Source organism: Chiloscyllium punctatum, chromosome 18 (genome assembly GCF_047496795.1).
Source record: "Chiloscyllium punctatum isolate Juve2018m chromosome 18, sChiPun1.3, whole genome shotgun sequence".
Taxonomy (NCBI): Eukaryota; Metazoa; Chordata; class Chondrichthyes; order Orectolobiformes; family Hemiscylliidae; genus Chiloscyllium; species Chiloscyllium punctatum.
This window is the reverse complement of record NC_092756.1, coordinates 71,213,713-71,240,528: the sequence shown is the minus strand read 5'-3', so window position 1 is coordinate 71,240,528 and position 26,816 is coordinate 71,213,713. Positions and strand designations below refer to the sequence as shown.

The 26,816-nt window shown below is 49.5% G+C and overlaps 1 protein-coding gene across 1 annotated transcript; it reads right to left on the bottom strand.

Moving 5' to 3' along the window:
* On the bottom strand, positions 1 to 26,772 carry LOC140489181 (GTP-binding protein Rhes-like). Its single transcript, XM_072588434.1, has 3 exons — positions 26,611 to 26,772; positions 8,035 to 8,314; positions 1 to 1,293 (listed from the first exon to the last, which is right to left on the bottom strand). The coding sequence occupies exons 2-3, from the start codon at positions 8,303 to 8,305 to the stop codon at positions 764 to 766; spliced, it is 801 nt and encodes a 266-aa protein (XP_072444535.1). The 5' UTR covers positions 8,306 to 8,314; positions 26,611 to 26,772; the 3' UTR covers positions 1 to 763.
* Positions 26,773 to 26,816: the final 44 nt, after the last annotated feature.

Here is a 26,816-nt window from a genome sequence, read left to right as displayed (position 1 = left end):
TTATGGCAAGTTTCAACTTTATTGAATCTCACTGCAAAAAGCATAACTAGAATGGAATGAGCTGGAGGGAAAGAAATGAGAAATGGACAGAATTGAAAGATGCCCAGGGTGGGAATAGATATAATACATCATTGTGCCCTGGAAGTGTGCAGTGAAACTCAGTGGATAGGGTCAGGAATGTATAGAGAGAGAGAGGGAGGTAAATTGGACGTGAGCTGGGTGTTAGGGAGAAAGGGAGGGTAAGAGAGTGTGGATGGGACATTGAACAGGGGTCAGAACAGCAGACACGAGCTGTGGGGAGGGTGAAAGCTGTGGACAAGAGTAGGACAGTGAGGACAAGGTGAGTGGTGGAGGCAAGAGAAGCGGAGAGGAGGGAGGGAACATTGGCAAGAGAGGAGTTGCTGGGACAGTGGTCCTGGAGGAACAGACAGATTGAGGAAAGTGTGAACTTTCAGGAGTAGGGTTAGAGATGATATTTTAGAAAGGAACGGATCTCATTCCAATAAAGTACATTGAAATAAAGGTGAAGCCACCAACACGGACAACTGTCCACAGCCAGAAACAACCCATCCCGTGTCTTTAAATAACCAAGAGTTGGGATTGAGCTGCACTTTGCAGAGATCACCCCCAGATACAGTTGGAGTCACCCCCTCGGGGTCTGACACCGGGAAATAAACCGATATTTGACAATGATGAGAGAGAGAGAGAGAGAGAGAGTTACCAGGAGCTGGAGTGTTTTGTTGTGAGGGACTGGAGCCGGGACTCACTGGATCAGACATTTCTCCCGCTGCCCCCGGCCCAGCACCTTCTCCCGGATGGACCTCAGGTCGCTGTTGAGGCTGGGCCTGCGGGCCAGGGGCGACACCATCCCGAAGGCGCCCAGCTCCTTGGCCCCGCGCCGCAGGCGGGACGACTTTCGGTGAAGAGCCTCGGGGTATTGCACCGAGAGCCGGCGGTGAAGGGCCGGGCTCATCTCATCGGGCAGCTTGGCCAAGGAGAAGAGGGCCCGGAACATCTCCTCCACGTTGGAGTTCTTCTTGGCCGAGATCTCGAAGTAGACGCTGTTAACGTCCCCGGCGACCAGGCGCTCGGCCTCCTCGGCCCCGACCTCCCGGTGCAGCTCGGCCCGGTCCACCTTGTTACCGCACACCGCCATGGGGACACCCCCCGCCGCCGCCGCCTTCGCCTTGTCCCGGAGGCAGGTCTTACACTCAATAATCTGCCTCCGCAGCCGCTCCACCTCATCAAAGGAGCCGCGATTATCGAGGCTGAAAACCAGGATGAAAACATCACCTGGAACCAAGAGACAGAGGATCACCCGGGGGGGAAGGGAGAGGGTGCTGCACACACCGGAAACACACCGCCCCTGGGGGAAGGGAGAGGGTGCTGCACACACCGGAAACAGACCACCCCTGGGGGAAGGGAGAGGGTGCTGCACACACCGGAAACAGACCACCCCTGGGGGAAGGGAGAGGGTGCTGCACACACCGGAAACACACCGCCCCTGGGGGAAGGGAGAGGGTGCTGCACACACCGGAAACAGACCACCCCTGGGGGAAGGGAGAGGGTGCTGCACACACCGGAAACACACCGCCCCTGGGGGAAGGGAGAGGGTGCTGCACACACCGGAAACAGACCACCCCTGGGGGAAGGGAGAGGGTGCTGCACACACCGGAAACAGACCACCCCTGGGGGAAGGGAGAGGGTGCTGCACACACCGGAAACACACCGCCCCTGGGGGAAGGGAGAGGGTGCTGCACACACCGGAAACAGACCACCCATGGGGGAAGGGAGAGGGTGCTGCACACACCGCCCATGGGGGAAGGGAGAGGGTGCTGCACATACCGGAAACACACCGCCCATGGGGGAAGGGAGAGGGTGCTGCACACACCGGAAACACACCGCCCATGGGGGAAGGGAGAGGGTCCTACACACACCGGAAACACACCGCCCCTGGGGGAAGGGAGAGGGTGCTGCACATACCGGAAACACACCGCCCCTGGGGGAAGGGAGAGGGTGCTGCACATACCGGAAACACACCGCCCCTGGGGGAAGGGAGAGGGTGCTGCACATACCGGAAACACACCGCCCCTGGGGGAAGGGAGAGGGTGCTGCACACACCGGAAACACACCGCCCCTGGGGGAAGGGAGAGGGTGCTGCACACACCGGAAACACACCGCCTCTGGGGGAAGGGAGAGGGTGCTGCACACACCGGAAACACGCCGCCCCTGGGGGAAGGGAGAGGGTGCTGCACACACCGGAAACACTCCGCCCATGGGGGAAGGGAGAGGGTGCTCGAGGGTCGGTCTGTCTTTGTCAGTCCCCGGGGATTGGTTTGGATTTTAAAAAGTTCCTCCAATGAAACAAAACTCACAGCAGCTTCAAAAACTAGTGATTTTCGAAAAATATCCTCCAGGAGCAGGTAGGGCAGATCCATCACTTCAAATCCTCACCCCCCCTCACCCCCTCACCCCCACCTCACCCTCACCCCCCCCTCCCCCCCAACCCCTCACCCCCCTCACCCCCTCACCCCCACCTCACCCTCACCCCTCCACCCCCCCACACCCCCTCCCCCCTCACCCCCACCTCACCCTCACCCCCCCCTCCCCCCCCTCACCCCCTCCCCCCAACCCCTCCCCCCCTCCCCCCACACCCCCACACACCCCCACCCCCTCTCCCCCCCACCCCCCACACCCCCTCACCCCCCACCCCCTCTCCCCCCCACCCCCCACACCCCCTCACCCCCCCACCCCTCACCCCCCCCACCCCTCACCCCCCCACCCCCTCTCCCCCCAACCCCCTCTCCCCCCACAACCCCCAGCCCCCACCCCCTCTCCCCCCTCACCCCCATCTCACCCTCACCCCCCCCACCCCCCACCCCCTCCCTATGCCCCCAGCCCCCACCCCCTCCCTATGGCCCCAGGCCCCAGCCCCCACCCCCTCCCTATGGCCCCAGCCTTCCGGCCATCACCTCACTCCCGGGAGGACAGGGACCTGTATCCAGGTAAAAGGGAGAGCTGTCGATGCTGGAAAAGCGCAGCCGCTCAGGCAGCATCTGAGGATCCGGAGAGTCGACATTTCGGGCCAAGTCTTTGATCCTGATGAAGACTCTCCTGATCCTGAGCACCAACAGTGACCTGTATCTGTTCACCCAGATCTCTCTCCCTCCAGTCCATCCGGACACATTCTCCAACAGGTTTCTGATCTCCTTGTTCTTCTGCCCAAACTACACCATCTCAAATTTAACTCCTTTGAAGTTCATTTTCCATTTAATGTTCTGCAAGTTTATTAACACCGTCCATCGTCTGTTTTCACCTCACCTCCCAAATTATGTCATCTATCACTTGGAGTTGAAAAGTGTGGTGCTGGAAAAGCACAGCAAGTCATACAGCATCCAAGGAGCAGGAGAATCAACATTTCAGGCATCGGGCCTTTATCTAACACTTGGAGTCAGAGATTCACATAGTACAGAAACAGACCTTCTGGGTGCAACCAGTCCAAGCTGATCCCAAACTAAACAAACCAATCCCAAAATAAACTAGTCCAACATGCCTGCTCCTGGACCATATCCCTCCAAACTTTTCCTATTCATGTATCCATCCAAACGTCCAGTAAATGTTGCAATTGTACCCATATCCAGCACTTCCTCTGTGTAAAAGATTTGCCCCTTCATGTCTTTTTTTAAAAATCTCTCTCCTCACAACTTAAAGTTGTACCCCACTGTCTTGAAATCCCCCATCCTAGGGAAAGGACCCATTTTCAAGTCTAAATAATATTTAAAAATTCATTCACAGGATATAAGCGCCACAGCATTTACTGCCCCCCACTGCCTTTGGACCAATTGGCTTACTGCACTATTTCAGAAGGAATCTCTCAATGCTGTGGGTCTGGAGTCACATGTGGGCCAGACTGGGTATGGTTGGCAGATTTCTTTCCTTAAGGGCACTGGTGAACCAAATGGGTTCAATGACAGCTGTTCTTGTCATCAGTTGAGTCTCTGAATTTCAATTAAATCCCAGCAGCTGCCATGGTGAGATTTGTTTCCACTGTGAGTATGACATCAAATAGATTAGATTAGATTACTTACAGTGTGGAAACAGGCCCTTCGGCCCAACAAGTCCACACCCGCCGAAGCGCAACCCACCCATACCCCTACATTTACCCCATAGCTAACACTACGGGCAATTTAGCATGGCCAATTTACCTAACCTGCACATTTTTTTTTGGACTGTGGGAGGAAACCCACGCAGACACGGGGAGAATGTGCAAACTCCACACAGTCAGTTGCCTGAGGTGGGAATTGAACCCGGGTCTCTGGCGCTGTGAGGCAGCAGTGCTAACCACTGTGCCACCGTGCCGCCCAAAAGTTTGAGCTTCTGAATGACTGGAGTGGTATAGTCACCACAGTATCTGCCTGATCTAAATGATGATCAAAAGTGATCCCAGCACCAATGCCTTTGAAAAACTGATTCCTGATGAAGGGTTCTGCCAAAAGAACGTTGACTCTCCTGCTCCTCAGACGCTGCCTGACCTGTGCTTTTCGTTCACCACTGATACTTTTCACCAGTCTCCGTAATGACCTTGAACTGACCAGTTCTGCTGAACCCCCCACATCAGTCAACACGTGGATGACTGTGATGCAGGAAGAAAGGCCAGGTTTAATTCCTGCAGCTGCTGTGGGAGCCTCCTTAGCTTCCCCTCAATTTATCCATCATCAATGATCACTCTGTCGTGGAGAGAGAACGCCTCATCTTCCGCCTCGGAACACTTCAACCCCAGGGCATCAATGTGGACTTCAACAGCTTCCTCATTTCCCCTTCCCCCACCTCATCCTAGTTTCAAACTTCCACCACATGACTTGTCCGGACTTGTCCTACCTGCCTATCTCCTTTTCCACCTATCCACTCCACCCTCTCCTCCCTGACCTATCACCTTCATCCCCTCCCCCACTCACCCATTGTACTCTATGCTACTTTCTCCCCACCCCCACCCTCCTCTAGCTTATCTCTCCACGCTTCAGGCTCACTGCCTTTATTCCTGATGAAGGGCTTTTGCCCGAAACGTCGATTTCGCTGCTTGGATGCTGCTTGAACTGCTGTGCTCTTCCAGCACCACTAATCCAGTACGTGGAGAGAGCTGCCAATCGCTCTTTGTGGCTCCATACTGCTATGTGGTACCTTGTTAAAGAACTTTTGAAATTCCAAATATGTTCCATCTACCACTTTGTACTCATCTACATGATCCAACATGACTGCTCTTTGACAGCCACACACACTCTTCTTATTTTATACTGTCAATTTTTAGATATTTTTCTATTTTAGTTTTGACAAAGAATTCCATTATCTTCCTTCCCACCAACATTACTCTATAGCTTCTTAGAATTGCTTTGTCTTCATTTTTAAATACAGAAATCACGTGAACTGTCCAGCTGTGTTAGAGATGTACAGCATGGAAACAGACCCATTGCTCCAACCTGTCCATGCCGACCAGATATCCCAACCCAATCTAGTCCCACCTGCCAGCACTTGGCCCATATCCCTCCAAACCCTTCCTGTTCATATACCCATCCAAATGCCTCTCAAATGTTGCAATTGTACCAGCCTCCACCACATCCTCTGGCAGCTCATTCCATACACACACCACCCTCTGTGTGAAAAAGTTCCCCTTTAGGTCTCTTTTATATCTTTCCCCTCTCACCCTCAACCTATGCCCTCTAGTTCTGGACTCCCCCACCATAGGAAAAATACCTTGTCTAATTTACCCTATCTATGTCCCTAATGATTTTGTAAACCGCTATAAGGTCAGCCCTCAGCCTCTGACGTTCCAGGGAAAACAGCCCCAGCCTGTTCAGCCTCTCCCTATAACTCAAATCCCCCAAGATTAACATCCTTGTAAATCTTTTCTGAACCCGATTCAAGTTTCACATCATATTCCAACAGTGACCTAACCAATGTCCTGTACAGCCGCAACATGACCTCCCAACTCCTGTACTCAATACTCTGACCAATAAAAGAAAGTATACCAAACACCTTCTTCACTATCCTATCTACCTGCGACTCCACTTTCAAGGAGCTATGAACCTGCACTCCAAGGTCTCTTTGTTCAGCAACACTCCCTAGGACCTTACCATTAAGTGTATAAGTCCTGCTAAGATTTGCTTTTCCAAAATGCAGCACCTCGCATTTATCTGAATTAAACTCCATCTGCCACTTCTCAGCCCATTGGCCCATCTGGTCCAGATCCTGTTGTAATCTGAGGTAACCCTCTTCGCTGTCCACTACACCTCCAATTTTGGTGTCATCTGCAAACTTACTAACTGTACCTCTTGTGCTCGCATCCAAATCATTTATATAAATCATTTATATAAATGAAGAAAAGTAGAGGACCCAGCACCGATCCTTGTGGCACTCCACTGGTCACAAGCCTCCAGTCTGAAAAACAACCCTCCACCACCACCCTCTGTCTTCTACCTTTGAGCCAGTTCTGTATCCAAATGGCTAGTTCTCTCTGTATTCCATGAGATCTAACCTTGCTAACCAGTCTCCCATGGGGAACCTTGTCAAACGCCTTACTGAAGTCCATATAGATCACATCTACTACTCTGCCCTCATCAATCTTCTTTGTTACTTCTTCAAAAAACTCAATCAAGTTTGAGAGACATGATTTCCCACGCACAAACCCATGTTGACTATCCCTAATCAGTCCTTGCCTTTCCAAATACATGTACACCCTGTCCCTCAGGATTCCCTCCAACAACTTGCCCACCACTGACATCAGGCTCACTGGTCTATAGTTCCCTGGCTTGTCATTACCTTCTTAAACAGTGGCACCACGTTTGCCAACCTCCAGTCTTCCGGCACCTCACCTGTGACTATCGATGATACAAATATCTCAGTAAGAGGCCCAGCAATCACTTCTCTAGCTTCCCACAGAGTTCTCGGGTACACCTGATCAGGAACTGGGGATTTATCCACCTTTATACATTTTAAGACATCCAGCACTTTCACCTCCGTAATCTGGACATTTTGCAAGATGTCACCATCTATTTCCCCACACTCTAAATCTTCTATGTCCTTCTCTATGGTAAACACTGATCCTTTAGCAGTATTCTATTGCCTTGTGAATTGATGCAGTAAAGTCTCTATCCTCCTTAACACCTTTTACTGTGTGTGGGTACAATCTATCCAGGCCACACGTTCCTCCTCTCTCTATATAATTAGTTTATTAATTGAATCCCCTTTCCCCTTCTCTCTTTCTTTTATTGCCATGCTCAAAATGTCCGTCTCCCTTGTGATAAGGGAAAGTGACAATTTAACAACATGCAGTTTATCATCTGTATCTCCTCATGGCCTTATACCTATCCTAATAATTGTGTTGTTTACTTGGATATTGTAACTCGTCTGTTACACATTCCTTGTGAATATTACATTGCACTTTAATTTTGCCTCCACCATTGTTTTTCGGACTTCTTTCCTAATCAGTTTCTAGACCCAAAACACCCAAATACCCACTCCCTCACTACAGCCCTTGTACTTTGCCCGAATTATGTGTGTTTCGGTGATATGAGATTAGTAATTGGTTGGAAACAAACCGATAGAATGTAATCCTGATAAAGAGCGAGATAGAGGGATTCTTTTCCTCTGTGTCTGTCTGTCTGTCTCTATGTGCGTGTCTCCATGTGTGCGTGTGTCTCTATGTGCGTCTCTACATGTGTGTGTGTCTCTATGTGTGCGTGTGTGTCTCTCTCTTTGTGTGTCTGTGTCTCTCTGTGTACATGTCTTTGTGTGTCTCTATGTGTGCGTGTCTGTCTCTGTGTGCTGTCTGTGTGTGTGTGCGCGCGCGTGTGTCTGTGTGTGTGTCTGTGTGCGCGCGTGTGTGTGTGTGTGTGTGTGTCTGTGTGCTTGTCTCTCTGTGTGCGCGTGTGTGTGTGTGTGTGTGTGTGTGTGTGTGTGTGTGTGTGTGTGTGTGTGTGTGTGTCTGTGTGCTTGTCTCTCTGTGTGCGCGTGTGTGTGTGTGTCTGTGTGCAAACCCACCTGTGAGGATGGAGAGCCTCCTCATGGCGGGGAAGGGGTGGTTCCCAGACGTGTCGAGGATGTCGAGTTGGTAGACGTCCCCGCGGATGTTGTAGACCTTGCGATGGAAGTCCTCAATGGTCGGAGTGTACTGCTCCTCAAACCGGCTGTTCAGAAATCGGGAGACAATACAAGACTTTCCCACTTTGGAGGCTCCCAGGATAACCATCCGGTAGGAATTCTTGGCTGGAACATTCAGCATGGCAGGAGTGGAGTGGAAAGTCTTCATCATGGCCTTCACCTGGAAGAGAGAGAGAGAGAGAGAGAGACATTTGCTAATGTTTGCGTGTCTTGCTAGATGCAACGACAACTCAAGTTTAACTGATGCTGTCTCTTTGTGGAGGGGTGGTGCTGTAATGGGAGTACAGACACAGGATCTGGGTTCAAATCCCACCAACGGCCGATGGTGATAAATCCCACCAACGGCCGATGGTGATAAATCCCACCAACGGCCGATGGTGATAAATCCCACCAACGGCCGATGGTGATAAATCCCACCAACGGCCGATGGGGATAAATCCGACCAATGGCCGATGGGGTTAAATCCCACCAACGGCCGATGGGGATAAATCCCACCAACGGCCGATGGGGATAAATCCCACCAATGGCCGATGGGGATAAATCCCACCAATGGCCGATGGGGATAAATCCCACCAATGGCCGATGGGGAAACTTATTTTCAGAAATGAAAGCTAGCCTCGCGGCAACCAGCTAATTATTGTTGATCATCAAAAAGCCCATCTGGTTCATGAAGATTTCCCCGAAGGAAATCTTCCATCTTTACCTGGTCTGGCTCAAGTCCCAAAGCATCACAGTTGACCTTTGACTCTTGGCAATTAGGGATGGGCAATAAATAGTGGCCTGGGCCACTGACACCACATCCCAGGTACCAATCGTTTTAAGTTTCCTGCTGAAGGGCTTTTGCCCGAAACGTCGATTTTCCAGCTCCTCGAATGCTGTGCTTTTCCAGCACCACTCTGATCTTGACCCTCATCTGCAGCCCTCACGTCCGCCCAATATTTTTAGAGTCAGGCAGCACGGAAAGAAACCCTTTGATCCAACTCATTCTTGCTGACTGGGTTCCTAAACTGAGCTCGTCCCATTTGCCTGCGTTTGACCCATATCCCTCTAAACCGTTCCTGTCCGCGTATCTGTCCCGATGTCTCTCGCCCTGTTGTACCTGGATGAATGGAATGCCGTGAGTGAACCCAGATACAAACCGGATCATGGCAGTTTTGACTTTGCGCCTTTTGCCTGTGACACCGCGCACAGTTTCTCGTTCACTGTCTCCAGTAGAACCTGCCTCCAACACACTTGTAGACAGTGCATTTCCAACCCTAACTCCTTGATCTGGGAAAAAAAAGGATATCCCTCTGCTTGTATTTGGTTTGTGTGTAAAACACTGTTCCCTCCAGTACTCGGTCTGTTTGTGAGTGAGAGCAGTTTCTCCATATCCACTCGGTCAGGACCCTTCGCAGTTTTGAAAACTTTTATCAAATCTCCTGTTAGCCTTCCCTTCTCTGAGGAAAACAGTCCCAACTTCTCCAATCTTGCGTGTGGCTGTAGACCCTGGAACCATTGTCTATAACATGTGCACTGTCTTCCTGAAGTATGGAGCCTACAGAGATTTCCAGCTTAGCTCTAACCAGTGTCCTGTGTGCACAAGCGGGAAGGTACTGTCCGTCACTTTGGTTTTGTATCAGTGAGGGTTGGGGGAGATACAGGAACAGGAGTAGGCCATTCATCCCCTTCAGACTGTTCTGCTGTTAAGGTCATTGCTTGACCTATGACCTGACTCCATATGTCTGCCAAGGCCCATCTAACTCCATACCCTTGATTAACAAAAACCGGTCTCTGATTTAAATTAACAATTGAATTAGCATCGATCGCCGTTGAGGAAGAGAGCTCCAAACCTCCACCACTCTTTGTGAGTAGAGGAGCTTTCTAACATCTCCCCGCTGAATGGCCTGGCCCGAATTCTTAGACGGTGCCCTCTGGTCCTAGAGTCTCCAACCAGTGGAGATAGTTCATCTTTCTCTACCCTGTCTTTCCTTCTTAATACCCTGAAGGCGTCCAATTAGATCATTCCCCCACCCTTCTAAATTCGAGAGATAAATTAGATCTTTAATCTAATTTCTCCTCAGAACTTAACCCCCCTGAAGTCCAAGTTTCATCCTTGGAAGGAGAGAGTGAGGGCTGTAGATGCTGCAGATCAGAGTCGAGAGGGTGGTGCTGGAAAAGCACAGCAGGTCAGGCAGCATCCGAGAAGCAGGAGAATCGACATTTCAGGCATAAGCCCTTCATCAGGAATAAGGCTGAGAGATAAATGGGAGGGGGTGGGGCTGGGGGAGGGGGAGGTAGCTGGGAATGTGATAGGTAGATGAAGATTGGGGGCGAAAGTGATGGTTGGAGAGGAGGGTGGAACGGTTCTACCGGTTCACCTTCCTCCCGACTGATCTGCTCCGCCCTCCTCCCCAGCCTATCACCATCACCCCCACCTCCATCTACCTGTTGCATTCCCAGTGACCTCCTCCCCAGCCCCACCTCCTACACCCCTCCCCCATTTATCTCACAGGCCCCCCCCTTCCCCCTTGGGCCACTATCGTCCGTGTAAACCTGCGATGACTTCTGTCCAGGGCCAAAACGTCCTTTGTTAAGGTGTGGTCCCCCGAACTGCTCACTGTACTGGTAGGGGCTTATGTAGGGTTTGTACAACTGCAGCATCCCCATACTCTAGCTGTGTAGGTATGAAGGCTAGTATTCCAATCCTAGACTATTTCTGCACCCATTGATGGCATTTCAAAGAGCTATGTTCCTGAACCCCTAAATCATCTTGTACACCCACTGTGTTCAACATTGTGCCTTCTTAAAAAAAAACCCCTGATTTATCCTTTCTTGGTTTAAAAGCGATAACCTCACGTCTGCTTATATTAAAATCCATCTGCTGCAGCTTTGTCCATTCACCTAATCTACCAATATCCTGTTTTAATTTTATGCTGCCCAATTGTGTCGTGAGTAAATTTGTTTATTTGACTTTTTACGCCATTATCTAAGTCGTTAATGAATATTGTGAATAACTGAGGTCCCAACACAGATCCCCGCAGGAGAGCACTCATCACATCCTGCTAATGTGAGTACAGACCCTTTAAGCCATTTTCCTGTCTGGTTATGAAAGTAATTTGCCCTCAATTTCTCGGGTTTTCACCTTAGCTCACGGTCACGTGTGACAGACTTTATCAAAAGCCTTGTGGAAGTCCATAAAGTCAACATCGATCCACCTATCAGTTCCCCTGCCCTCGATGATAGACCCCAATAGTTCCCACATCCCACAGATTTTAGGCTAACCGTACATTCCTGGTTTCCCTCTGTGACCCTCCTTAAAAAGCGGGGTTGGCATGAGCAAATTTCTAATCCAAAGGTACAATTCCTGAATCCAGGAAACTCTGAAAGATTATGGTTAGGGCGTCGGCAGTGTGCACTCCGAACACACACACACACACACACACAGACAGACAGACAGACAGAAACCACCAGGTCCTGGAGATTTCTCAACTCTCAGCTCCATTAGTTTCCCCCTTTTATCGATGATTTACCGAAGCTCATGTTATTCAGACCCGGTCCCTGATCCTTGGAATTTCTTTTTGGATTTCTGGCAAGGGATCCTCTTCTTTTTGCCTGCTGTGAACACTGGAACAGAATAATCATTCAGCATGCCTGCCATTTCCCTATCGTCACTGGTGATGTCCCCACTCTCAACCTTCAGTAACCAGCCACCGTCCCTTTATATAACTGTGACATCTCTTTGTTTTGTCTCTTCTGTACCTTGCAAGTTCCATTCCGTAATCCTTTTCAGCCGCTCCAAGAAACCGCTTTGTGGCCCTTTGTTGGTCTTTGTATTTGTCCCATTTTATGGGAATGTGGTGTCCTTTGTGTTTTTGGAAGCCCCTATAAAACCCTGGTTCTTTGACGTGATCAGTGACACAGGAATGCCTAGTGGTATTGCGAGAGGCTGCTCAGGGGTCTCCTACTCTGTACTGGACTAATTCAATCCTCCTGCATCTGTGAGGGTTTGGCTTGTGCAGTGAACTGCACACAGCAGAATTCCACAGATCCTGGCTTCTGAAGGGCGAGTCTGGTACCTATGCCTATACTCCTGTACTCAATGCTCTGGCCAATAAAGGAAAGGAAAGACTATCCTAGCTACTTGAGACTCTTCACCGTCCTTCCCACAGCACAGTGCCCTGGGTTCTATTGGACATTCCCAGAGAAGAAACAGTTTCTCTGTTTTCTCCCCATTATATGCTTGTAACTTTCATCATCTCAAGCAGATCACCTCTGAATCCCAAAGATCAACAAGCCATGTTGGTGTAATCTATCCTCTCAATCCCAACCTTTTGAGTTTGCTCGCAATCTGGCGAATCTGCACTGAATCCACTTTCAGGCCAATATCTCTTTCCTGATCAAGAGTCCTTCCAGCTGACCAATCAGAACTTCCTACTGGATCTGAAGTGGACTGTCTGTCTGATGGGGCAACAAACTTTACAAAGGGAATTGGGCAAATACTGAAAAGCTAATTCCAACAGCTAATGCAAGCATGATGGACTGAATGGCCTCCTGTCCTGGATGATTCCTTAACAATATCAACAAGGAACAAGAGGAGGCCACTCAGCCCTTTGAGACTGTTCCAGCCTTCTATAAGATCGTGGCTGATCTGAATTGAACCTCAACTCGCCATTCCTGCACAGTATGTAATCAAGAATCTATCTACCTCTGCCTTAAAGATTCTGAATCCATTGCCTTTTGGGAAAAGGAATTCCAAAATTCCTTTTGCCTATCATATGCTGCTGCCCAGCCCCATTGCCCTTTTACCCTCCAAGTCTCTGCCACGGTCACCCTCTGTCCTCCCTTTTTCAATCTTGTACCCCAAAAGGGCTGTGGAAGCTCAGTGTTGAGCAGGGTTCAACAGAAATCAATAGGTTTCTGGAGACTAGTGACATCAAAGGGTAATGTGGGAAAGTGGCAAATAGGTGGACGACCAAACCTAATCTAAATGAGTGACAGAACAGGCTTGATGGGAGGAATGGCCTTCTGCTGTTCCTGCGTGGTTAAAAAGTGCAGGATACCCTCCGTGTTGGAAATGAACTTCAAATACTGGAGAAATCTCATCAGCGGAGACTCGTTTATGTAGAACCAGTGACTCCACCCCATATCATACGCTCCACGTTTGAAATATTCCCAGGTTACAACTGGACATCGGTGTCTCAGGGGTTTTGGAATGCACTGAGTTCGGCTAATTTTGACTACCCCAACAAACATGTCCTTTACTGTTCAAACCTTCCAGAGCAGAATCGAGAGCTCAGTGTTGAAGAGTGTGGTGCTGGAAAAGCACAGCAGGTCAGGCAGCATCCGAGGAGCGGGAGAGTCAACATTTTGGACATTAACCCCTCTGGAGCTTCGAAGAGTCAGAGGTGACTTAATTGAAACAAAAGTCTGAGGAGACTTGACTGGGTGGATTGGGAAAGATGTTTCCTCTTGTGGGAGAACTAGAGGTCATTGTTTGAAAACAAGTGCTCGTTCCATTTAAAATAGAGAGACGGGAACATTTTTCCTCTGTGAGTTAGGAATCTTTGGAATTCCTTTTCCCAAAAGGCAATGGATGCAGAATCTTTAAGGCAGAGGTAGATAGATTCTTGATTACATACTGTGCAGGAATGGCGAGTTGAGGTTCAATTCAGATCAGCCATGATCTTATAGAAGGCTGGAACAGTCTCAAAGGGCTGAGTGGCCTCCTCTTGTTCCTTGTTGATATTGTTAAGGAATCATCCAGGACAGGAGGCCATTCAGTCCATCATGCTTGCATTAGCTGTTGGAATTAGCTTTTCAGTATTTGCCCAATTCCCTTTGTAAAGTTTGTTGCCCCATCAGACAGACAGTCCACTTCAGATCCAGTAGGAAGTTCTGATTGGTCAGCTGGAAGGACTCTTGATCAGGAAAGAGATATTGGCCTGAAAGTGGATTCAGTGCAGATTCGCCAGATTGCGAGCAAACTCCAAAGGTTGGGATTAAGAGGATAGATTACACCAACATGGCTTGTTGATCTTTGGGATTCAGAGGTGATCTGCTTGAGATGATGAAAGTTACAAGCACATAATGGGGAGAAAACAGAGAAACTGTTTCTTCTCTGGGAATGTCCAATAGAACCCAGGGCACTGTGCTGTGGGAAGGACGGTGAAGAGTCTCAAGTAGCTAGGATAGTCTTTCCTTTCCTTTATTGGCCAGAGCATTGAGTACAGGAGTTGGGAGGTCATGTTGTGGCTGTACAGGACATTGGTTAGGCCACTGTTGGAATATTATGTGCAATTCTGGTCTCCCTCCTATAAGAAGGATGTTGTGAAACCTGTAAATCTTTTCTGAAGCTTTTCAAGGATGTTGCCAGGGTTGAACAGTTTGAGCTAAAGGGAGAAGGTTAATAGGCTGGGGATATTTTCCATGCATTGTCAGGTGAGGGGTGACCTTAGAGAGGTTTATAAAATTATGAGGGGCATGGATAGGATAAATAGACATGGTCTTTTCCCTGGGGTGGTGGAGTCCAGAACTCGAGGGCATAGGTTTAGGGTGAGAGGGGAAAGATATAAAAGAGACCTAAAGGGCAACTTTTTCACACAGAGGGTGGTCCGTGTATGGAATGAGCTGCCAGAGGAAGTGGAGGCTGGTACAATTGCAACATTTAAGAGGCGTCTGGATGGGTATATGAATAGGAAGGGTTTGGAGGGATATGGGCCAGGTGCTGGAAAATTGGAAGAGGTGATGTGAGGATATCTGATCAGTATGGACGGGTTGGACCAAAGGGTCTGTTTCTGTGCTGTACGTCTCTATGACTCTATGACTCTGTTTTTGTGATGTATCTCTGACTCTTAGGACTTCCGAGAGGCTGCAGAAATGGTTCCAGGGACAAGGGCCTTGAGTGACATGGACAGGATGGAGGAGGTGGGGCAGGGGGTGGAAAGGGAGAGGGAAGACTTGATCAATTCTTTTAAATTCACGAGGTGTCTGGGCAGAGTAGACAGGAGAGAGAAATCTGTTCTCGTGGGTGGAAAAGATCAGGGGAACAGATTTAATGTTATTGTCAAAAGAAACCATATCGACACGAGGAATTCTCCCTGCCTCCAAACACACACACACACACACACACACACACTATTCCAGGGAAACAGTGGGCAGGAGGACCTAGTGGAATTGTTGTCGAGAGCCAGCAGAGGCTTGGCAGGCTGAAAGGCCACCGTGCAAGAATGAGTCAGCTTCTAATTGCTCCTTTAAGTAAGAACAAGTTTCAGCATAACTGATTTGATTTTGTACACAAAGCATCCGTTAGAAGGCTCAGGATGTGATGGGATTGCCCTGGAGATTCACCAGGATGGCGCCTGAAATGGAGCACTGCAGCTATGAAGAGGGGCTGGCTGAGCTCAGGTTCGTTTCCATGGAGTCAAGATCAGAGGGTGGTGCTAGAAAAGCACAGCAGGTCAGGCAGCATCCGAGGGGCAGGAGAATCGACATTTCAGACAGGACCCCCTCGTTCCTGATGAAAGGCCCCTTCCTGAAACGTCGATTCTCCTGCTCCTCGTATACGCTGTCTGTGCTGTGCTTTTCCAGCACCACACTAATCTTGACTCTAATCTCCAGCATCTGCAGTACCCACTTTCGCCTTCTTTTCCTTGGAACAGAGGACGTTGAGGGGGGACCTGATAGAGGTGTAGAGGGGCTTGGATGGTCTAACCAAGGGGCCTAGAACAAGGGAGCATAATTTTAAAGTGACGGTCAGGAGGTTTCGAAGAGATTTTGTAAGGATAGACATTTTAAACAGAGGGTGGTGGGAATCTGGAACATGATGACGGGCAGGGTAGTTGAGATGGGAAACCTCAATCTTTAGAAAGTACTTGGAACAAGCATTTAAAATGTCCTTAACATTTAAGGCTGTGGGTCTAGTGCAGGTGGGAGTATACTGTTGGCAGTACAGGCTTGATGGGGCGAAGGGCCTCTTCTGCCCTATTTGATTCTATGATCCAGAAAGCTTCTTCTAAATAGCTTCGCGAATTTGCTCTCCTAACTTCAAAGACTGGCAGTGAAAAATATGCCGTTTACTGTAGCACTGATAGAAGCTGCACCAGTTTATTCCTCTGCGTGTCCTTTTCAAAATGAAGCATTCGAGATCTCTCTGCCACATTGCTGCGATTTGTCTGCCCTTTCAGCAGCCCCGTCTCCATCCTCCTGAAGACTGCTCCTACCCTTCCGTGCAGTTACCCCAAGTTCAGGCACTGACCGCTGCCAAGCAAGGAGCACTGATCCTCACACCAACCACTCGATAGCTTTTCCAGCACCACTCTAATCTTGACTGTATAGCTCCCTTTTGTCTGAAATATCACGAGCCTTGCTTTCTGTCTCATTCAGTTCTGTGTCGGCTGCAGCCCCTTGAATCTGATGCCTTCAAATCATTTGAACAAGTCAGTGACGTGGCAATTTAACATCAAGGACAGGTTGTTCTGATTGAAGGATTTAGGGGGAAACAGGTTTTGGTACAGTTGTGGGGTTGGAGCTGGTGAAGATCTTGTATTAATGCAGTAAATGGTATTGTGCAGAACACACGGCTCGTTAGAGCAATAGAAATGGGGGCAAAATTATTCCTCCTCTTTTCTACGTTTCTATGGTAACAGGGGATTGAGTTGGATGATCAGCCATGATCGTTCTGAGTAGCAGAGCAGGCTCAAAGGGCCAAATGGTCTACTCTTGCTCCCATGTTCGATGTTTCTGTGGAAACGCTCAGTGATTTCAGAAGGAGATCAGAAGGACGCTTGGGAGAAAGAGAGTTTCCGGGCTGTGGGACTGACTGGATTGCTACGCAGAGAGCTGGCAAACAGTCTCGTTTGTCATGTCACATTGGCTCAACCTCTTGAAAGTTCAAGTACTCAGCAGCACTCAAGTCATCAATCCCCTGTGTTAATTAATCAAAGAACACAATCAATTTTGGGAGACGTGAGCTGAGTTTAAAATAGCCGCCAGATATTCAACAGAAAGTCCCAACATTTTACAACTGCAGTTCAAAGCCTTGACATTGAAACATTCTCAAAACCACATCATTCCAGAAAGTGCAGCCTGTTCTAAATGCAAACTTGTCTTTTTTTTTCCCCAAACAATGCGACCTTCTCATACCTCAACAATTTGTATTTGTTATATGCCTTTCCATCAGGACTTCCCAAAGTGAGGGTCAGGACGCCAACTGGGATTGAGAGCTGCAGGCCAAAGGCAGTGGAGCTCTGACTGAGTTGTAACAGCTGCCTTCCTGCTCTCACAGTCAGGCCTCACTCTGCTCCCACTCTCCCAGATCTCACTGACGCAGTTCCAGCCTTGAAATGGGGTCATAGTGGGAGGGAAGAGTTTGGGAAGTGCTGCTTTACATAATAAACACCCCAAAGTGTTTCACACGAGTGCTGTTCAAACAAAACCTCAACAACGACTTGTACACTCCTTAAAGACAGGAACACACCAAACAGCAGCAGCAGGAGTGGACCATTCGGCCCTTCGAGCCTGCTGCTCCCTCCATTCAAAATCATGGCTCCTCATCCACCTCAGTCCCACATTCTCCCCATACTCTTTGATCCCTTTAGCCCCAAGATCTATACCTAACTACTTGAATACGGAGCTGCCGGGGTTGGACTTGGGTGGACAAAGTCAGAAGTCACACGGCATCAGGTTATAGCCCAACTCCACTTGCCAAAGGGGCAGTGCTTCGAAAGCTTGTGGTTTCAAATAAACCTATTGGTGTCGTGTGACTTGTGACTTTAACTACTTGAAAACATTCAATGTTTTGGGCTCAACCACATTCCGCGACAGCGAGTTCCACGGGTTCGCCTAGATAGAGAATCCCTACAGTGTGGAAACAGGCCCTTCGGCCCAACAAGTCCACACCGACCCTCCGAAGAGTAACCCACCCAGACCTATCCCCCTATTCCTCTACATTTACCCTCGACTAATACACTTAACCTACACAGCCCTGAGCACTATATGGGCAACTTAGAATAGCCAATTCACCCTGACCTGCACATCCTCGGACTGTGGGAGGAAACCGGAGCACCCGGAGGAAACCCACACAGACACGGGGAGAATGTGCAAACTCCACCACAGACAGTTGCCTGAGGCAGGGACCGAACCTGGCGCTGTGAGGCAGCAGTGCTAACCACTGAGCCACCGTGCTGTCCCAGTTCTCTTCATCTCAGTCCCAAAAGGCCTGTCCTCTATCCTTACACTGTGACCCCCTGAAAATTATTGAAAGTGCATTGTTGTAAAAACCAAAAACAGTGCATAGCACAAAATCTGAGATCTCACGGTTGTTCTCAAGCCCGTGACAACAGTTGTCATGGAGCTGTGACTACAAGGTTGTAAAGTCTAGTGGTAATAGTGTAGGAGCAAGTTAGAATGTAAGAGTAGGCAAGTCTTACTGCAATTGTACAATGAGACCACATCTGGACTGCTGAGAGTAATTTTGTTCCCCTGTTTTAGGGGAAATATTATTTCATTGGAGGCACTTCAGAGAAGGTTTGCTGGAATGATCCCTGGGATGGAGGGATTGTATTCTGAGCCAAGGCTCAAGAGGTTGGAACTCTGCACACTGCAGTTCAGGAGAACGCAAGGCGATCTCATCGAAACATAGGGGCTGGACAGGGGCAATGCTGAGAGGATGTTTCCCCCTCATGGGAGAGCCCAGGAGCAGAGGGCATTGTCTCAGAGTGAAGGGGCCCCAATTCAAGATGGCGAGGATGAGGAATTTCTTCTGAGGGTTGAGAGTTCTTTGGAAATCCTTACCACAGAGACTGCCCCATGGACTCCCTGGGGGTCAGGGTCCTTGGGTACATTTAAGGCTGAGATCGATTCTTGATCAAGTCGGGGAATCGGGTGATCGGGAAAGGGCAAGAAAGTGGACGTGAGGAATTTTGGGATCAGGCACGATCCTACCAATGGCAAAGCCGGTTTGAAAAGCTGTACGGCTTACTCCTGTTCCTACCCTGTCTTAGTGTTAAAGGACTCAATTGCAGAGAGAGAGGGGAACAGAATCAGGGCGAAGGCAGTGGTCCCATGAGCTGTTGGGGGAGGATATGTTGTCAACTTTGTTTGTCAAGAAGGCGAAGGTGGAACAGTTTGTGATATTTCCTGTCACACGGAATGGTTCCTTTGAAAGAAAAGAGTTCAGGGCTGAGGCAAGGAGACATCTCGTGGGAGGTTTGGTTTTGGCTTTTTGTGCAAGGGAAAGGATGAGGCAGTTCAGCAGATTGCTTCACTCTTGGCGAGAGCCAACATCTTAAAACCGAAATCATCTGAAGTGGTGCACTGTTTATCCAAGCTGTTGACCTCCACCTTTGTTAACATTAGTGTGTCAGAACTTGGTTTCAGTGGCTGAGGGGGGAGTTTTGAGAAGGTGACGGGGTCTAGGCGATGGAGATTGATCGTGGGTAATGGTGTTCATTTGATGAGCTGTGTGAGCGTGATGAGCCGAATACCAACCCTGCTACATCCTGTGTGGGACAGGAGTCACGAGTACACCCAGACTGGGTAAGGACAGCAGGTTTCCGAGTACAAAGGCAATTAATGAACCAGTTGAATCCTTACAAACATCTGGCAACTTCACAGCTTTTATATGTTTCAACATCCGAGTTCACATTCTCAGGATCACTGACCCAGTAACAAAGCCATCGCACCACCACACCCTGGGGGAGTTGGCATCGTCACTGCTACCCTCTGTTATCAATCCAGGGCCTACCTTTCCCAATGCTACACTCTGCACTGTGCTTAGCTCACAGTTTCTATTCAATTGCAACATTTTACCAAGCAAGAAACCGACTGGAAGAATGGACCCTCCTGAGAAATGACCGTTGACCTCAAAACCGAAGGACACTTGTGAGTCCATTTCCCCCCCCTCCCCCTTTTCCTCAGAGACCCATCACAACAGGTTTTCATCTATTCAGATGTACTAGGATTGAGGCATCAATCAGCCAGTCCTTCATCCTACACGGTGGGGAGGGAGTCCTACTGTAGAAAAGGTGCTGTCTGGGGCAATAGTCAAGGCCCTGTTCGCCAGCCCAACAGCAGCTCCTGAGGAGATCCCACTAGGTTAACCTCTTCATGCATTGCATTTGGGAGGCCACAACAGCAGGAAGGCAAAGAGTCAACGTCATGAGGTAAGGGGGCTGGAGAACGTTTGGATTTTTGTCCGGTGAATACAGAAATGGCACATCTCCCAGTGACGGTGAAATGACACCGAGGATACGGAACAGAAACCGGCTTGACCACTCCCTGGACCTTCCCCTCCTATTAACTTCAGCCATTACTATCTCCTCTGATTCCGTGTCTATCCCAACCTCCCTTTAAATGCGGCGATGTCATTCACCTCCAGCCGTCATGGAGGTGTGCATTCCTCATTCCCTGCGTATTTCAGTTGAAGACTTATCTCCTGAATGCCTTGTTGGATATACAGAGGAACTTCAATTAACAGAATGACACAGGCAGGGACTACTTTGATCGGTTAATCGAATTTCGCATAACTGAATGCCAGGTAACATAGTTTCGCCGAGCATCGGGACCCTGCGATTTTGCTGGATAATCCGATGTTCGGATAATTGAGGTTCCCCTGTGTTAGTGATTTTCTGATATCGATGCCCTCAGTTCAAGTAGAAGTGTCTCTGTCAAATTCTTCTGTAATATTCAAGACTTGGATCAGCCTTAAGATGTCTCAGCCTGCCCAATCCTCAACTCACATACCAGTTTTGTAAATCTTCACAGGATGCTGCCCAGTGTCAGAATCATTTGTACGTGGAACCAGAGCTGTACCCTCCACTTCAAGTATTTTAACGACAGTTTGAAACAAGATTAATACAGCTTTGACATTCTCTCCAGGCAGGAGGCTGGAAGAACACAGCAAGCCAAGCGGCATCAGGAGGTGGAGATGTTGACGTTTCGGGTGTAACCCTTCTCCAGGACTGGGCGTGTGTGTGTGTGGGGGTGGGGGGGGGATAGGTGGAGACAGGTAGAGGGTATGACCTGGTTGCTCAATGGGAGGGGGAGGGACTGGGAAGGGAGGTTATTTGAAATTGGAGAACTCAATGTTAAGTCCTCTGGGCTGGAGGCTGCCCAGGCAGAAGATCAGGTGTTGTTCCTCTAATTTGTGGTACCCCCACCCCCTCTAGTACCCAACCCCCTCTGGTACCCCACCCCCTCCGTTACCCCCACCCCCTCTAATACCCAACCCCCTCCGGTTCCCCAACCCCCTCCGGTACACTCTAGTACCCCACCCCCTCTAGTATTCAACCCCCTCCGGTACCCCCACCCCCTCTAGTACTCAACCCCCTCTGGCACCCCCACCCCCTCTAGTACCCAACCCCCTCCGGTACCCCCATCCCCTCTAGTACCTTACCCCCTCTAGTACCCAACCCCTTCCGGTATCCCCACCTCCTCTAGTACCCCAACCCCCTCCGGTACCCCAACCCTCACCTCCATCCAGAGCCCCAAACAGTCCTTCCAGGTGAGACAGAGGTTCACCTGCCTCCCCTCCAACCTCGTTTACAAGATCAGGTGCTCCTGATGGTCTTCTCTACTTTGGGGAGAGTGAACGTAAACTTAGGGGACAGCTCACCGAGCATCACAGCCGGGTCTATAGGGGCTGACCTGACCTCCCAGTCACTGTCCATTGCAATTCCCCCAACCACTCCCTTTCCAACATGACCATCCCTGGCCTCCTCCATTGCCACAACCAACCCCAGCGCCTGGTGGGGGAACAACACCTCACCCTCCCCTTGGACACCCTACAGCCCTCAGGACTCTACACTGAGTTCTCCAATTTCAAATAACCTCTCTCCCTCCCTATCCCTGATTCCATTCCCAGCCCCTCCCCCTCCCAGCCACCAATCGGATCCATTCCTCCCATTGACCAACCAGATCGTACCCTCTCCCTGTCTCCACCTCTCCCCACTTCCCCACCCTGCCCCCACCACCCCCTTTATCTGCAGCTCCCCTCACCCACACCCCCAGTCCTGGAGAAGGGTTACACCTGAAGTGTCGACATCTCCCCCTCCTGATGCTGCCTGCCTTGCTGTGTTCTTCCGGCCTTCTGCCTGTCTATTTTGGATTCCACCATCTGCAATTGTTATTGTCTCTTTACATTTTTTTCCAACCAATAAAAGGTGTTTGATTTTATTTTGGTGAACCCATGTCACCACATACAGTGATAAGTCCAACTGGAACTCTGATTCATATATAATCCCCCTGTGCCCACTTGGATCCCTATTTCCGCAAGGAATATGTCCCTTTACACTGAAACCTCCTCCACACCCTGTACCTCTTGAAGAATTCTGTGTGAACTCCTGCAATTCTAGTGCCTCCTGCTTCAGGAATTTCGAATTCCCTGAAATTGACATCTTTATTCTGCTCCCCAGGGCCCCAACCATGAAAACCCCTTCCATAAAGCTCTCTGCAATGGACCTCTCGGTGATCAACAGGACACTCCTCAGGTCTTGTATATTTGATCAGGGTTCTGATTATTAGTCACATTATCTCATGTGGTTTCATGTCAGATTTTATTGGAGAATGTTCCTTTGTATGCTTTGGGCTTATTAAGGAAGCAATGTAAATACAAGCTGTTGAAATTACAGCTTGCAATAATGGTCAAATAATTATTAACATTTAATATGATTCTCTGTTATTTTAACATTCTTTCGATTTGAATGGATTAGTAACATAATGTTTGTAGCTGTTGTTTGATGTTTATTCAAAGCGATATCTCTTTAGTCATAGAGATATGCAGCACAGAAACAGACCCTTCGGTCCAACTAGTCCACGCTGACCACATATCCTAACCTCATCTAGCCTCATTTGCCAACCCTTGGCCCATATCCCTCCAAATCCTTCCTATTCATATACCCATCCAAATGCCTCTTAAATGTTGCAATTGTACCAGCCTCCATCACTTCCTCTGGCAGCTCATTCCATACACGTACCACCCTCTGAGTGAAAAAGTTGCCCCTTAGGTCCCTTTTATATCTTTCCCCTCTCACCCTAAACCTATGCCCTCTAGTTCTGGACTCCACCATCTCAGGGAAAATACCTTGTCTATTTATCCTATCCATGCCCCTCATGATTTTATAAACCTCTATAAGGTCACCCCTCAGCCTCCGACACTCCAGGGAAAACAGCCCCAGCCTGTTCAGCCTCTCCCTGTAGTTCAGATCCTTCAACCCTGGCAACATCCTTGTAAATCTTTTCTGAACCCTTTCAAGTTTCACAACATCTTTCTGATCGGAAGGAGACCAGAATTGCATGCAATATTCCAACAGTGGCCTAACCAATATCCTGTACAGCCACAACATGACCTCCCAACTCCTGTACTCAATACTCTGACCAATAAACGAAAGCATACCAAACGCCTTCTTCACTATCCTATCTACCTGCGACTCCACTTTCAAGGAACGATGAACCTGCACTCCAAGGTCTCTTTGTTCAGCAACACTCCCTCGGACCTTACCATTAAGTGTATAAGTCCTGCTAAGATTTGCTTTCCCAAAATGCAGCGCCTCACATTTATCTGAATTAAACTCCACTTGCCCCTTCTCAGCCCATTGGCCCATCTGGTCCAGATCCTGTTGTAATCTGAGGGAAAATTCTTCGCAGTCCATTACACCTCCAATTTTGGTGTCATGTGCAAACTTACTAATTATACCTCATGCTCACATCCAAATCATTTATATAAATGATAAAAAGCAGTGGACTCAGCACCGATTCTTGTGGCACTCCACTGGTCACATGCCTCCAGTCTGAAAAACAACCCTCCACCACCACTCTCTGTCTTCGACCTTCGAGCCATTGTCATCTAAGACAAGCATGTAACAAAAAAAGGTCAAATACTACAGGAATACTTTGGTTCCTGTGCTAAGATGACAGAATACATTTAAACCATTGAGGTAATTGGGTCAATAGGTGACAGCTAAATTTCAACATGGATTGCTGAACATAATTGTCGAATCCAAACAGGGAGTGCTTGAGGGAATCGAACTCTGGGACAACACCGATTAAAAAGATTTAGAGGTTCTGCAGCATTAATCTACCTCCACAAAGAATGTTCAGAAAAACAGGTACATTAAATAAAACAAGAGACTGCATCTCGGGTACCATACAAATTCTAGAGCATCAAGGACCTAAACCACAAAGAATATTTGACAGAGTCAGAATCGTTTTCTGTTTATAAAGGAAACGTTTCAAGAATATACACTGAATTAACGAACCGATTAAAGGAATTTGTTCCCAACTCTAATGAATTTGTGAGTTGGAAGGACGACATAATTAATATTAGGAATTTATCATCAGGATCAGATAGAATCTTGCGATAAAAGTGGGGAACTGTGTCCACCAACTCACCAGGAAAGAAACACATGGAAATCTTCAATAATTGCATGTGAAGTAAGCCAAATCGTTTCTGAACTGACCCCCAAATGTGCTGTTTGACTCTCTCATTGATATTTCAACCCAAAAATTCGCAAAATGGTGTTAAACATTCTGAATTAAGCCAAAACAATGTCAAACATTCTGCTAAGCCACAACATTGTATAAATTCCATCATTGTATTGGGCGAAGTATCTCCGGTAAGCGGTGCTGCTGCTTACACCCGGAGAGTGTCCCGGACAGCAGCATCACCCTCTCTCCCCGCACACAGTCTTCAGACTGCAGCAACTCCCGGGCTCCCTGCACCGACTGCTCTCCCAGGGAGGGAGTCCCAGTGCTGCCCGACTCCTCATTCCCCATCCCCTGGGCTGGGGGACACCGTGTCCCTGGCGCTCTCTGGGGGTGGGGAGAGGGTGTGGGGGGGGGATGCTGCTGGTGTGAACCAGCGACTGCAGTCAGAGGCTCTCCGGGCGGATTGGGAAGCGGCGGCAGAGGCAAGGACAACCCAGAGAGGGGAGAGGGCACGGGGGGGAGGGGGGGGGGGTGGGCAGAGAGGGGAGGGGGCACTGAGGGGGGAGGAGGGGGAGAGGGCACAGAGGGGGAGGGCACAGAGAGGGGGCACTGAGAGGGGACGGGGCACAGAGAGGGAGGGGGCACAGAGGGGTATTCTATTGAGAATGAGAAGGGGCATTATGGGGAATGACCGGGGCGAATAGAGAATGACGGAGGAATATGGAATGTCGTGGGGGCAATGGCAGATAATGTCCAGGGGGACAGGGAATGACAAGAGGGGAAATGACAAGAGGGAATCAGGGAATGACAAGGGGGAATCAGAGAATGACAAGGGGGGACAGGGAATGACAAGGGGGGAAATGACAAGAGGGAATCAGGGAATGACAAGGGGGAATCAGAGAATGACAAGGGGGGACAGGGAATGACAAGGGGGGACAGGGAATGACAAGAGGGGAAATGACAAGAGGGAATCAGGGAATGACAAGGGGGAATCAGAGAATGACAAGGGGGGACAGGGAATGACAAGGGGGGAAATGACAAGAGGGAATCAGGGAATGACAAGGGGGAATCAGAGAATGACAAGGGGGGACAGGGAATGACAAGGGGGGACAGGGAATGACAAGAGGGGAAATGACAAGAGGGAATCAGGGAATGACAAGGGGGAATCAGAGAATGACAAGGGGGGACAGGGAATGACAAGGGGGGACAGGGAATGACAAGAGGGGAAATGACAAGAGGGAATCAGGGAATGACAAGGGGGAATCAGAGAATGACAAGGGGGGACAGGGAATGACAAGAGGGGAAATGACAAGAGGGAATCAGGGAATGACAAGGGGGAATCAGAGAATGACAAGGGGGGACAGGGAATGACAAGGGGGAATCAGAGAATGACAAGGGGGGACAGGGAATGACAAGAGGGGAAATGACAAGAGGGAATCAGGGAATGACAAGGGGGAATCAGAGAATGACAAGGGGGGACAGGGAATGACAAGGGGGAATCAGAGAATGACAAGGGGGGACAGGGAATGACAAGGGGGGACAGGGAATGACAAGAGGGGAAATGACAAGAGGGAATCAGAGAATGACAAGGGGGAATCAGAGAATGACAAGGGGGGACAGGGAATGACAAGGGGGAATCAGAGAATGACAAGGGGGGACAGGGAATGACAAGGGGGGATCAGAGAATGACAAGGGGGGACAGGGAATGACAAGGGGGAATCAGAGAATGACAAGGGGGGACAGGGAATGACAAGGGGGGAAATGACAAGGGGGGACAGGGAATGACAAGGGGGAATCAGAGAATGACAAGGGGGGACAGGGAATGACAAGGGGGAATCAGGGAATGACAAGGGGGGGGGGATTAGGGATAGAACTGAGTATTTGCCTAATTTCCTTCTGGATCTCAGCTTTCTGGGGGTGGGGGCTAATAGGGAGCAGGTATTGGGAAGGAGGGCGGTGAGGGGGTTCGGGGGGGGGGTTGGTATAGAGGGAGGGGGGAATAGGAAGATGGAGGGCAGGGGCGCTAGGAATGCAGCGCAGCGACAGACGAACCTTTGTCGTGTCGGGGCTTGGGCCCCCTGTGTCCGGCAGCTGGAGGGAGGGGGCTCAGTGCCCGGGGACCATGCCCCCTTCAGCCTGAAGATGGCCCGAATGGCTGCGGCTGCAGCTCAGCGAGCAGCTCACTCCCAGCACACGGGGCGGCTCTGCAACAAGACCCTCCCTAATCACTGGGCACCCGGCTCTCAGCGGCCGGCCAC

Coding starts and splice junctions, on each gene's coding strand:
- LOC140489181 (XM_072588434.1), bottom strand. CDS start 8,305: ATGATGAAGACTTTCCACTCCACTCCTGCCATGCTGAATGTTCCAGCC. Junction 1,294..8,034: donor GAGGCTCTCCATCCTCACAG/GTGGGTTTGCAC, acceptor TCTTGGTTCCAG/GTGATGTTTTCATCCTGGTT.